The sequence below is a fragment of the Ochlerotatus camptorhynchus genome, unplaced genomic scaffold (genome assembly GCF_037179485.1).
Source record: "Ochlerotatus camptorhynchus isolate MF236.1 unplaced genomic scaffold, CSIRO-AGI_Acam_v1.1 ptg000357l, whole genome shotgun sequence".
In the NCBI taxonomy this organism is placed as follows: Eukaryota; Metazoa; Arthropoda; class Insecta; order Diptera; family Culicidae; genus Ochlerotatus; species Ochlerotatus camptorhynchus.
Genome location: NW_027040845.1, coordinates 1,973,394 through 1,986,615, shown reverse-complemented (window position 1 = coordinate 1,986,615; position 13,222 = coordinate 1,973,394). Strand labels below are relative to the sequence as shown.

Below are 13,222 nucleotides of genomic sequence, written 5' to 3'. Positions count from 1 at the left end.
TGTAAAAGTGAAACACATGAATAAAATAATTGATTTTCGTTTCGTGTATATAATCAAATATGTGTTAAAGGATCTAACCTGTCACCCTTTAAGCGAGAAAAGGCTGTTATGGCCTCGGTTCCGGCTGTTCGAATTTCAACCCTACAAGGTAACCACAAAATACCCAATAATGACCTCGATAATGACTACAAAATAAGCATTTTCGAGGGAAACTGGGACTACGCATTAAATGAGTAAAATTTTACCCATTTATGAGTAATTACAACTACAAAAACAAGACAAGACGATCTGAAAGTTTTTCTGCGCATCCGCTCACTCGCCGACTGCCTTCTCTCCAAAATCAGATTGACATCTTTGCTGACTGGTGTATAGTCTAAACCGACTGGTGGTCAACCCAGCTAAGTGTACAGTTATTACTTTCTCACGCAAGAAACAACCGATTATTTTCAACTACAAACTACACAGCAAAAAAAAATGTAATATCGATCAACGTAATTAAAGCTGATGTATGAAATAATGATGTAATAGCAAAAAGCAGATACAATATTACATCAATGGATGTAATTTTGTTCGCAAAATCGATGTACATCGTACAATGTGATATTACACAACCGATGGATTGACCTGGTTGCAGCAGTTTGGATGTAATATTCAACAACTTTTTTTGCTGTGTACTAGGCACGACTATCGAACGGGTGCACTGCGTGAAAGTCTTTGGCGTTTTTCTAGACTCAAAGCTGACATACTCACACCATATATTATATCGTATGATGTCGTCGACCTTTGGAAAATTCACCAAATGGAACACAGCCTTAGACAATTTTAAATGAACTGTAGACCATAAAAAAATACGTTGGCCATGGATCACAAGAAATCACATAAAGTTCATAAAATGAAATAAATTTTTCATATTTTTTGTAATGCCATGAGCTGCCGGTGGCAGCATAATCGTTCCATGAGCTATGGGAAATAAAAATTGGATTTTTTTCGTTGCTAACTATAGGACATAATCTTGTAGGGGAAATGTGCCTATTTTGATTATACTTCACGTTTTTCACACGTTTAAGATCCTAAGTTGTGTTTAGCTTGTTGATTCGAATCTTAGTCGTCCGGGGACATATACATATCGCCCCCGAATCGCACGAAGATTGAATTGCAACTTTTTTTTTAGGTATGGCCAAAACTGGAGCACTTACCCTACTAAATAAATAAAAAAAAAGTTCCTTTCCGTTTCACAGTTATATTTACAAAATGTTAGAGTATAACACACGCACATCATCCGACTCTAGAATCCCTCTTATTCAGAAGAATTTCACCCCTTCGTTATCGTCAAACGCAATCAGTTCGCACTTGCCCTTCGATTCTAGCACCTTCAATGCCTTTTTTAACACAGCCTGATCCAGACCGTGGAACTCCTCCCCGACTGTATGGTCTCCGGCCACTAGCTCGAAGATCGTACAGACCGTATTGGTCATCCCATTCGCTACGGCCCACTCGTGCACGATTACACTCCACTCGTCTAAGGTGTGCCAATACACCTCCCACTGCTGCTTGCGTTTGTCCACCGTAGCAGCATTGCCGGACTTCTCCAGCGCTTCCATCACCCAAAGGCGTCCCTCGGACGATAGCTTCCGGGATATGCTTTCATTTACAAATGGTGCACTGTCTTCGTTTATGTTGAGAACGGCCTGTTTGCCGTGCTTATGATAGTCAAGGATCAGGGATTTCCATGTCGACAGCTGTTGGTCTTTCGTATTAGCATGGGATTGAACCCTGAAATGAGTGAGTCAGATTAGAACCCTAATAAAAATTGTATGGTTATTTTGCTTAACGACGTGTTATGGGTATCATCCAAACCGTTTGTGGAATAGTTCTACCATTTGGGTTATTGTTCGGGTATGTATTTTGTTATTAGGGAAGTTTTCTGTTGGTGCACTCCGTTGAGGTATTAGGATTATCAGATAGCAAATACTCACGTGAAGAACGGTGGAAAATTGTATTCCCAAGGCCACTGGTAATCCGCCATTCAGTTTTTTTTTCAATAATGGTAGCTATTAATCTCTGTTAATAATAAATTGGAAAATATTATTATTATGAACTTCACTGCTGCCACCGAACCGATGTTTACATCGGATCTTTGCGGGCGGATTCTCATCAACAGCAAATTTGACATTTGAGCCTACCTTTCGGCTGATCAACTGTAGTATATGGATGGGATTTATTCCCGGGATAATTTGCACGGTAAACGCAAAGACTGTAATAATGACTTTAAAATAAGCTCACACGCCCGTTTAAAGATACAACATGGTGTTTCGTGAAAACGCATTAATGGGTAAAAAATTCAATTTTCAAACCATGTATGTAGCTGAAAAAACATGGGGGAGTATTGAAATGGTTGAAAAGATACCCAATTTAAAGAATTAGTTTTACTGAAGAATTTCCATGTAAAATTCCACATGATTTTTATGTGACCACACATAAACAGAATCCACCCAGAAGCACACATGAAATTTATGAGTCAAATGAATAGTATGCGTGGTTACACATGGCTTTTATGTGTACACATATTCACGGAGAACAAATTATAGCAGACGCAATTATTTTTCCGGTCAAAATAACTATATTGTTCAATTGTTTTAGAGATAACCCGAAACTATAGTTGATTTGACTATATATAGAGGGCAACAACTGTAGTCCATAGTTGGCTCCAAGGTTGGCTGAACTATATTTTTCAGTAGATGAACAAACGTCAAACTTCAAAATATAACTAGGCTTTAGTTGATTCAAGAAAACTATTGTTAGGAAAGCAAAATTTTACAATGTTTAGTAAACGAACTGCTCTTCATTAGCGACATATTAAGGAAGTTTGTTTTGCTTCTTTATCGATCTCAAAAACACAACTGCAAAATCATAAAAAAGTGAACAAGAACATTCAACTTAGATTTGAACCTAGATTTGAACCGTGTTCATCTGCGTGAGAGCCAGCTATCTTATCGCCTGCTCTACGCATCACAAGTTAAAAGTATGTGGATTTATGATGATCACTTGAAACCAAATTATATAAATAAATTACATTTGACGGTTGTTATAATTGATCAAAGTTATAGTTGAACTGAGTATAAGATGAACAGCTGAATCTATTAGGTTGATATGATTGAGTTGACGGTCAAATTAGTGTTGGAATAACTATAGGTTTCTTTCAAACAACAATATTTTTTCATGTGAAAGTAACTATTAGGATTGTTATCTTAACTTAACGATTTTGTTCTCCGTGTTCTCCGACACATCACACAAAATATTATCGCTAATAAAATTAAAAAAAAACCACTGGTAGAATTAAAAGTTTGCATTGGTTCTTTTTGGTAGAAAGTCAGCATTCAAAACAAACATCAGACAACTTTCTAATCAAAAGTTGCCTGGTCACTGTTTTTAAAAGTTGAAACTTTCAAAATAAATTGTTTTGCTGTCAAAAGAAAAGCTCAACTGGTTGAAATTAAAAGTGGATTTTTCAAATTAAAATCATGCTTTTGGGCTTGAACAAGGGCTTGAAAATTTGGTATGAATGAAATAAGATGGGTCATTTTGAGTTCGAAATAATTAAAATTCAGTTATAAAACAAGCAATTTTATTATTATACCACCTAATTTTCATTTTAAATTCTATAAAATAATTGTATCAGTTTTTTTTTTTTCTTTTTTTTTTTTTTTTTTTTTTTAATTCCTTATCACCCAAGGCGAACCAGCCAATGGCTGAAAGCCTTGTAAATAAAGGAAAAAAAAAATTTAATTCCTTATGTTTTTATTATAATTTAATTAATATAGATTTATTGATATCCCGTTACTCGTAATCTTTAAGGAAGTACTCCAGGTCCAAGAGAAGGTTTTATATACTACGATATTTCTCGCAGGTTTTATAGACTCCGATATTCCTTCGATGTACCGTTTCATGTTTGCCAAGCTGAGCTAATAACATTCCTTTGTCAGTTCTTGCAATTCTCGCTCGAGAGGATACATCGGATCGGCTAGAGGAATGCTGTCCCGGGGAACCACCGTGAATGGCATCCGTAGTGGCATCATTTTCAAAATATGCCTTTTTAAAATGACAAGTATAAAGTGAAAGACAAATTTTTAAAATAACAATATTGCTTTTCATGTTAAATATTGTCGTAGTTGAAACTATAGATACTATACACAGCAAAAAAAAATGTAATATCGATCAACGTAATTCAAGCTGATGTATGAAATAATTATGTAACAGCAAAAAGCAGATACAATATTACATCAATGGATGTAATTTTGTTCGCAAAATCGATGTACATCGTACAACGTAATATTACACAACCGGCGGAATGATCTCTGTGCAGCTGTTTGGATGTAATATTCAACAACTTTTTTTTCTGTGTAGATTCCATAGATAAAGCCTGGTACGCAGCTGAAAAGTAATGACGTTTTTACATGCTACGGGATAGGACACGGAATGCTAAAGAAATTACTTTTCCTCAGCATTTCTTGACCCAGTACGCAGTTCAAAAGAAATCGGTAAAGGAAAGATCGATTACATTAGTATCGTGATCGACATGAAGGTGGCGCATTCTGAATGCAATTTCACATTCCTTGCGGAATAATGGTCTGATCAATTATTCCGTTAGGTAATGTTGGCGTTTATTGCAAAACTGATGTTTTGGATGCATTTAAACAACATAAACACTAATAAGTGTTGATTTTACAATTTGACGACATCTCCCTATAATCTCAAAATTTAGCAGACTATAGCTCAGAGTTGGTTGGAAATGCTAACATGAAGCTTTAGTGTGATGATTTATTAGCTAGAGAATGATCTTTTTAGAAGAGGGTAGGTGGATAGTTCCGTTAGAGTACAGCAGTATGAAAATTGAATAGAAGTTGAAAATGAGCGAAGGGCCATTAAAGCGACAGTTTTACAAGATAGACGCACATTTTTGCCTAGCCCGCACGATGTACGCGGGGACTTGAAGTATGTCTCCAAGTCCACAGGCCTAGTGACAGGCCTGTGGACTTGGAGACATACTTCAAGTCCCCGCGTACATCGTACGGGCTAGGCAAAAATGTGCGTCTATCTTGTAAAACTGTCGCTTTAATGGCCCTTCGCTCATTTTCAACTTCTATTCAATTTTCATACTGCCGTACTCTAACGGAACTATCCACCTACCCTCTTCTAAAAAGATCATTCTCTAGCTAATAAATCATCACACTAAAGCTTCATGTTAGCATTTCCAACCAACTCTGAAAATCGTTAACTTCGCGTATGAAGTAACATAAAAAACACTTTGAATGAGACTATAGCTGTCAAATTTTCTTTTGGGAAAAATCCTCAAAAATTACTTTTCCGTTTTCTTTTCAGCTGCGTACCAGGCTTAAAGAAAATTTGACAGCTATAGTCTGCTAAATTTTGAGATTATAGGGAGATGTCGTCAAATTGTAAAATCAACACTTATTAGTGTTTATGTTGTTTAAATGCATCCAAAACATCAGTTTTGCAATAAACGCCAACATTACCTAACGGAATAATTGATCAGACCATTATTCCGCAAGGAAAGTGAAATTGCATTCAGAATGCGCCACCTTCATGTCGATCACGATACTAATGTAATCGATCTTTCCTTTACCGATTTCTTTTGAACTGCGTACTGGGTCAAGAAATGCTGAGGAAAAGTAATTTCTTTTGCATTCCGTGTCCTATCCGGTAGCACATAAAAACGTCATTACTTTTCAGCTGCGTACCAGGCTTAAATGAGGTGGGGCACTTTTAGCGGAAATGGGTATTTTTATACCCATTAATGGGTTTTCGGTAATCATTAATTCACAGGCAACCTATTTGCGATATATTCGACGTAAAGTTGACCGACAATACATAACCATCCATGGACCTTACTGACTTCCATAACCACACACAAAGAACAACAATTGTTGCCATAAAAATAATGCATAATCAAATTAAAAGTTTCCCAAAATTTGTAGTTTCAACTATAAAAGTTTTCTAAATTTAATGTTTTATTTTTGGTTTAAAAACGTTTCTTTCACTTTCGACTTGTAATTTTAAAAGTGATTTTTAAAAAATAAAAGTTGTAAAACTGTCAAAATACCTCTTCATTGCGTAGCTTTTGACAGTACTGGACCTCCGTTTCCCGCTAAATTTGACATGGGAAATAAAAAAATAAAACAAAACCAGCTGTGAGAACTCGTGTGAGAACTTGCAGGAGTCAGCAGTGTATTCTATTTTTCCATATATTTCATCCGCCGGCACGCTTGTTTCCCCTTCTTTACGATACGAATAATAATATGGAGGCACCCGCGGGGACACTATCGAATGGAAGGATAGAATCGCTAGAATCCAGTTGCCGGATTTGGAGGTAAGTTGATGAAATTTTTGAAGACTTTCGATCTTGCTTCCGATTTGACTAATTGATGTGCTTTGATCTTCAGCAGCCTCGTCAGTCTTGCCGGAAAGGAAAACTACTCCGACCAACCATCACCATTAAGCAGAAACTTCTCTTCAAGCACGTCCCCACACCGAGCTCGTCAGGAAGTAATTATTCCGATATCAACTGTACCATTTGTTCAAAATGCTTCCAATGGAACGTTCCATAATGCAGTGGCCTTTCAGTGATGATTGATAACTTTAATAAACTAAAATAAATTAAATTAAATATGTATGTGCTTCATTTTTTTAAAGCAATAAATAATATTTGAGATGAAAACGTACACCATTGCGATAAAAATGCCCATCTTTTAAATAAAACCTTTAATGAGTATATTTAAAAACCATAGGCTATTAAAATTGACAGTTCTACAATTCGATTTGAAAGTTTCAACTTTTAAAATTAAAGAATGAGCTACCTTTGAATTGACAGTTGGCTGACTTTTGTTTTGAATTCAAAAGACTTTCTACCAAAAAGAACCAACGCAAACTTTTAATTCTATCAATGTTTTTTTTTTTTAATATTATCAACGATATTTTTTTTTTGTGTATTACCATTAAAATTCTCAAACGATAAGTAAAAAGGTTCTAATATAGTTTTCCTTCCGAAAATGTATAGAGAAAACAACATTTTAAAATGGTAATGGTTCTTAACAAGCCATTATTTGTAAGGTTCATTAAAAAAAACCATAATACATTAGGTTAAAACTTTACTACACAAGCGTTCGTGTAAAGTTTCATAACCATTTCAGTTAAAGTTTAGCAGGGATTATAAACAATGCTTAACAATTTTTGGGAAGGTCAAGCAATGGTTTGCATTTATGCGAACTAGGTGAGTTTCCGGATCCATGACTTCGGTTTTGTTGCGGGTCGTTTTCAGTTGATTGGCAAAGCTACACGGTAACCACCGTAAACACATTAATGTGTAAAATTTCACACATTTCGCGAAAAAAGGGGCTATACGCTATTTCAAAACTACCCAAATTTGGGTACAATCCACCCAGATCTGTCAAAACTGAACCCACCCAAAAATGGGTAAACTGTGTTGGGAGTGACAAGTTGATAAATGAACAACATTGATATGAAGATATGAATCCGATCGACGTTGTTCATTTGTCAACTTGTCACTCCCAACACAGTTTACCCATTTTTGGGTAGGTTCAGTTTTGACGGATCTGGGTGTATTCTACCCAAATTTGGGTAGTTTTGAAATAGCGTATACTCATAAAATGTCTAAACTGCGTTTACACATTTATGTGTAAACCCAGCAAACGTCAATAGAAGTGTATTTTTTACACATTTTTCAAGAACGGTTTTTACAGCAAAATGTGTAAAAAGTAATCATTTCTAGAACTTAAATATAATGGGTGCGCATGGTTTTCTATTAACTTCAGAATTTTCTTATTTGTGTCAATGATAAAATAAAGATTGCTCGAATACAATAATATTTTATTAAAAAAAAAATGAATGCCATCAAAAAAATCAGAAGCGGCGCCGGTGGTGTAGTGATAAGCGTGATTGCCTCTTACCCCAGCAGGCCTGATACCAGAGTTGAGCCAAAAAGTTGAGCACGTTTCTTTGGGACCTACTAGTCTTAGAGTTACCTCTATGTTTAAACCCAGATTGAAATACATTGCAGACACTAATATGATTCAAACTAATCGTGTTATTTTATTTGCATTATCGTCATCACATGATCTGGATGCAATCACATCCGTATTCAGAAGTGACGCGATGGTACTTCTAGATTTATTCTATATGACATTTTTTTCTGAAGATTCAGTAAAACGTTGTTATTTTGACAGAAGTTCGAATTGCTGAAAGTTTTAGCAGCATTATTTTGGTGAAAGATCTTTCATCAAGTCCAAATTTTGCTGATATCCAGCAATTTAAATTTGGTGTGAAGTGACCGCGATTTTTGCGAATTTGCGTAAATCGAACATGACTGTGCAAACTGAACACTCCACTTTTGTAGAATTAGTACAGACACACTTTTAAAATATCCCTTCCAATTACCACTCCCTCGTGTTTAAAAAAAAATCCCTCTTTTTTATGTTGCGCTTGAGTTCGATCGGTCTTCTCTGGTACATAAACAAAGCTTCGCAATCGGCTGTGCTGTGTGAGTGTATTGGTTACTCGCCTAGCACCAACAGTAGGTACGTCCGTACGCGTTTCGTTGGATGGAATCGCGAAAAAAAAGAAAGCCATCAACCAGCCACCATCATTCTCGCGAACAGCTACAGTGGACACAGCTGAATGAATCTCGTTCGCGCTCGGCCATCAGCTCAAGCAACGTCGTAGAAGAATAGCTGCTACCTAGCTAGTGGCAAAAATCTCAACAAGAAGAAAAGAAAAAAAAAAATAAAATCAGATTTTAGTGTTGTGTTTTTTCGGAATTAATTAAAAACGATTTGATGCGCGGTTTTTGAAGTTGGATGAAGCTAGCAATATTTTTCGGCGATTGGGCAGCGACGTAGCGGTTCTTTCTGTTCCGACCCGTGAAGTTTCGCGAGGTTCGACGAGTTAGTTCGTGGCAGCGATTTTTGTCCTCCCACCCGACGTGATGTAGCATCGGGATCCGTCCAGATTCAGAGTGCTTGCGTGTGTTTTCTTATTTTTTGTTTTGTTTGCGTCCTTGCGATCCTTGTTTCGCGGAAGACTGCATTGTGTGAAAAAGGGTGAGTGAAGAAGAGTGATAAGAGTGAGTCGTGTTTGGTTGTTGCATCAATTATTGTCAAGCGGAAGTTTTATGTGAAACATAATCAAGGACAAGAGGTGTTTCGCATTTGTGTGCATGTTGATATAAAATTGGTAAGTGTTACGAGGGGAGGATATTCGCTAAAGAGACAGGACTGAAACCTGTTTTGTTTCTCATGCAGGATCTTGCATGCTAGAGGTCACCGAGAGGAGAAGAGCGGGGAAACAAAATGGAAGAGTCACAACAGCTGCACTTTCCCGTCCATCACAACTACAATGGCAATGGGAACAATAACAAACCGCTAAATGTCAGTGGACACGACGGGAGCGGCCAATTGGCCGACAGTGGCTACACCTCGTACCATTCGTTCAATGCATCCTGTTCGGTCGCTCGATCGGTGGTGCTGGCCACAATCGAAGAGGACAATGAAGCGGACATTAGTTTTGAGGAAGCACGATCTTCGGCGGATATTTCCCAGGTGACCAGTAACATACTGACCCCCTCCACTGCAGCCAGTATTGAGAGAATCTCGAACTTTCATCTAACCACACCGAACAGTGCCGGTAAGCAAGTCGAACAGCGTCGCCACCTAGCTCGGAAGCCGACCTATGAAAATCTGGTCGAGAAACATACACCGAAAAAGGCTGGAGATGTAGGTTGCTTCGGATTCACGGGAAAATGCGATCTAGGTAGCCTGACACCACGAAAAAACAAGGAACCGTCCAAGCGAAAGTTCGGCCAATTCCGCGAGAAGCTTTACTCCGATGGGGATGCTAGGCAGCAGGCTGCATCTGGCGGGCTGGATGATTCCCTTGAAGAGGACTGTAAAAAGTTGGACCAGGGAGATATTTCACCTATATTTCATGCTAAACGTCGTAGGAATTCTGTCATAGACAATCTTATTCGTTCCAGTACTCCGAAGACAGCTAGTCTCAGGTCCAACTTTCACGTAGGAGGTAGAGAAAACATCGATTGGGAAGCCGTAGATCAGGGGAAAGCTCCGGGTCCAATGCGCAAGCCTCTGCGGAAGTTCCAAAGCTTTAGTCCCAGTAAGATGCACAGCTATGGGAAGCGCGATTCGGTACTGCAGGAAAAGTCGGTCATCACTAACCGTAAAGCACCACTTAAGCGGCAGAACGCACTGCGGGAATCTTCACTGAAGCAAGACTCATCCTCATTTTCGACCCCACGTAAATCCAAAGAATGCTCGGTGGAACAGAGTTTTGAACTATCGCCCGAGATTCCCATCACTCCGCAGACGCAAGCTAACTTCGGTGCTCTTCTGGATGCTCCCATCCTGGTTCAAACTTCAGCCGAACCTGACTTAAAAGAAACGTACCTGGACCAAGAAATTTCGCAAATACCTTCGTTTGATGACTATAGCTGCCCAGTTACCCCAGGAAGACAGAAGCTCCCATCGGAGGATTCTTGTGTCATCCGAGATGCTCCCGTAAGCATTGCTGTCAACATTCCATCGATACTCGAAAACGAATCTCTGCTGCTCGGCTCTCTAACCATTCCAAAAACACCAACCTCGACAAACAAATCCCGTAACAGAGTGAAGCGTCTCTCTTCGACGAAAAAAGACAAACCCCGCAGCAAACCGCCTTCCCCGATCCATCGGGCCCAACCCGTCATTCCGGGATCGAACCGCCCATCGTACGTGGGCGTGGAGCGTCTAAACATCCTCAAACGTCTGAACAAATTGGACAAGGATTCGCTGGGAATCATCCTGGACTATCTGACCGATAGCGATCTGGTTCGGGTGGTGGCCGTTTCCTCTGGGTGGCGTCGCATCGTCGAGGAACACCGTCGAACGCACCGGCGACTGCGGGACCATTTGGCACGGGAAGTGCACGTCAAGGAGAATCTCGACCGTACCGGTTCTACTTCGATTTCCTCGCGCGATAGCAGTCTGCTGTGGAAAACCGCATCGGTGGTTAGCTCTGACGGAGGCAAGGAATTTGCACCGGCATCGATCCAGCGGCAGCCGTTCAGTCTGTGCAACTCGATCGACGGCAACCAGTCGGCCGGGGGCGAGCTCAGGCGTTTCGGATCGGTGCAGAAGTCACCGCCGGTCAGTCCGTCCAAGAGGAAGTTCCGCGAGAATCAGAAGGTAGGTGGACTGGTTTTTACGATTTTCTGCAGTTTCTAGCAAAAAGGTCTTGACACGGAAATGACAACCAAAGTTAGTGGAATTACCTAGTAGCATGAGGGGGGAAATAACGGCTTCGGAACACTATAAGACCCCTGACGATAATAGGTAATAACGTGCCGAAGCCGTCATCTCCCCTATGTGCCTATATCGAAAAAAAAAATTGATTCTGAATTATTGATTAAATAATAGGTCTCGTAAAATGGTCTACAGCGAATTATACGAAAATAACCGGAGTCTGTTTGTCTGACAGGACGTGATGAAATTCATATAGCTTTCTGGAGGGATCCAACAGAAATGGTGAAATACACATAATTTCTAAAGAATGTACTATTATAAGGAGGGAAGTTTTTTTTCTATCGGTCAAAATGGGTCGAAGGGTCTGAGGATTTTGACACAGTTAGAGTTTGTGGTTTAATTTAGTTTGATGCATTTTCGAAAATTTCAAAAGCAGTTTTTTTCGACGCAACATTTCAGATTGAAAAAAAAAGATTGCGTCATTATATGTAAATTCCGGAGAACTTCGAGATTAGGGCGTAATTTAAGCTTTTAAATCTCAATCTCGCGAATTAAAGCACAATCTAAAAAAAAAATTAACAACACAAACAGGTAGAGGAATGACTCCTCTATCATTTGGTATAGTTTGTTTGCGAGATTGAGCTTTTATTCGCGAGCAATCGGCAATTGACGTGTTTGTTTACAAAAGCAATTAGATACACTCAAATATCAAAGTTCTCCGGAATTATCAAAATGAATGGAACAGGGCTGGTAGTGAGTCACTGTTTAGTGACTTGGTTACTTTGTTTCAAGCCCATCACTAAAAAGTCTCCTTTTTTTAAGGCCAAATCACTATAGTAACCTTTTCTTGTAATCAGTTACTATTTTCATCTTTTCTTTTTTTTCCTTGGATTTGTTTTCCGTCGATCTTGTTTTCCGTGCTGAGCACCAATGCTACCGACGCCAGGAAGGCAGCTCCCACACCTGGACCCTATATGTCGACCCATTAACTCATGAACCGGGGAAAAAACGGCTTTACTTCCCTTCCAAAGGAAGGCGTGATCAAAGATGTTATGCCTCAGAACATCCCGGCGGCGCCGGCTGGGATTGAACCCAGGCCTGCTTCTCTTTTCATCTTATTTGGGGTGAATTTATTTCAAGATTGATCATTCTTCTTGCAATGTGTAGTCCAAGCGATGCCTATAGATATTAGTGACTTTTGACGCACGCACACTAGCGGGAACATCGCCGTGTAAAGTTGTTTATTATTTTCCTCTGGCTAACCTAGAAAATGTATGAAATTTGATCTGTCAAAATAAGTTTGACAGCGATTTGTTGTGTATTTTCCTCGGATTTTCACTAACACGCTCTCACATATCGCACCAATACACAACCGGACGTGAAAATCTCAATATTTTTTCTAATTGTATTGTTACACGCTATTTCAAAACTACCCAAATTTGGGTAGAATCCACCCAGATTGGTCAAAACTTACCCAAAAATGGGTAAACTATGTTGGGAACAGGCTTGGGAATTGTCAACCTCATGCCGATAAACTATGTAACAACAACAACAACAACAACAAAAAGTCAACGCTCATCTGACAAGCACGATGCAACAAACTTCTGCTTGAAAGACTGATCTACTGGGCTGTCTATCGACGAAACATTTTCAATTCTTGTCTTTCTCTCATTTGGTCACGAAACATCTGTTGCGTGACGTTTTCCAGAATGACTTAGTTGTTTCACGTACGTCGAACGACAAGATTGACGGAAACTGTCGACATGATTATTGACGAAAAAAGTCTGTCATGTCATTCTTCCATTCTGTCGTGACAAAACTGCCGCTGGTCGTTTTCTAATAAATGGATGTCGCTTTAGATGCGACCGCCATATGGCCGCCATCTTGCATTACAA

At 39.1% G+C, this 13,222-nt stretch overlaps 2 protein-coding genes across 3 annotated transcripts in view; one reads left to right on the top strand and one right to left on the bottom strand.

The window, feature by feature from the left end:
• Positions 1-1,242: 1,242 nt before the first annotated feature.
• Vps25 (vacuolar protein sorting 25) lies at positions 1,243-2,102 on the bottom strand. Its single transcript, XM_065231573.1, has 2 exons — positions 1,977-2,102; positions 1,243-1,773 (listed from the first exon to the last, which is right to left on the bottom strand). Exons 1-2 carry the CDS (start codon positions 2,024-2,026, stop codon positions 1,302-1,304), a joined length of 522 nt encoding a protein of 173 aa, XP_065087645.1. The 5' UTR covers positions 2,027-2,102; the 3' UTR covers positions 1,243-1,301.
• Positions 2,103-8,658: 6,556 nt separating this feature from the next.
• Positions 8,659-13,222, top strand: part of LOC135709228 (uncharacterized) — a 29,731-nt gene continuing 25,167 nt past the window's right edge. Inside the window, exons 1-2 of one of the 2 annotated variants that reach the window (XM_065231495.1) lie at positions 8,659-9,267; positions 9,336-11,270. In XM_065231495.1, coding sequence (XP_065087567.1) covers positions 9,384-11,270 — 1,887 coding nt within the window. In that variant the 5' untranslated portion in view covers positions 8,659-9,267; positions 9,336-9,383. The other variant, XM_065231496.1, reaches the window with a different exon arrangement.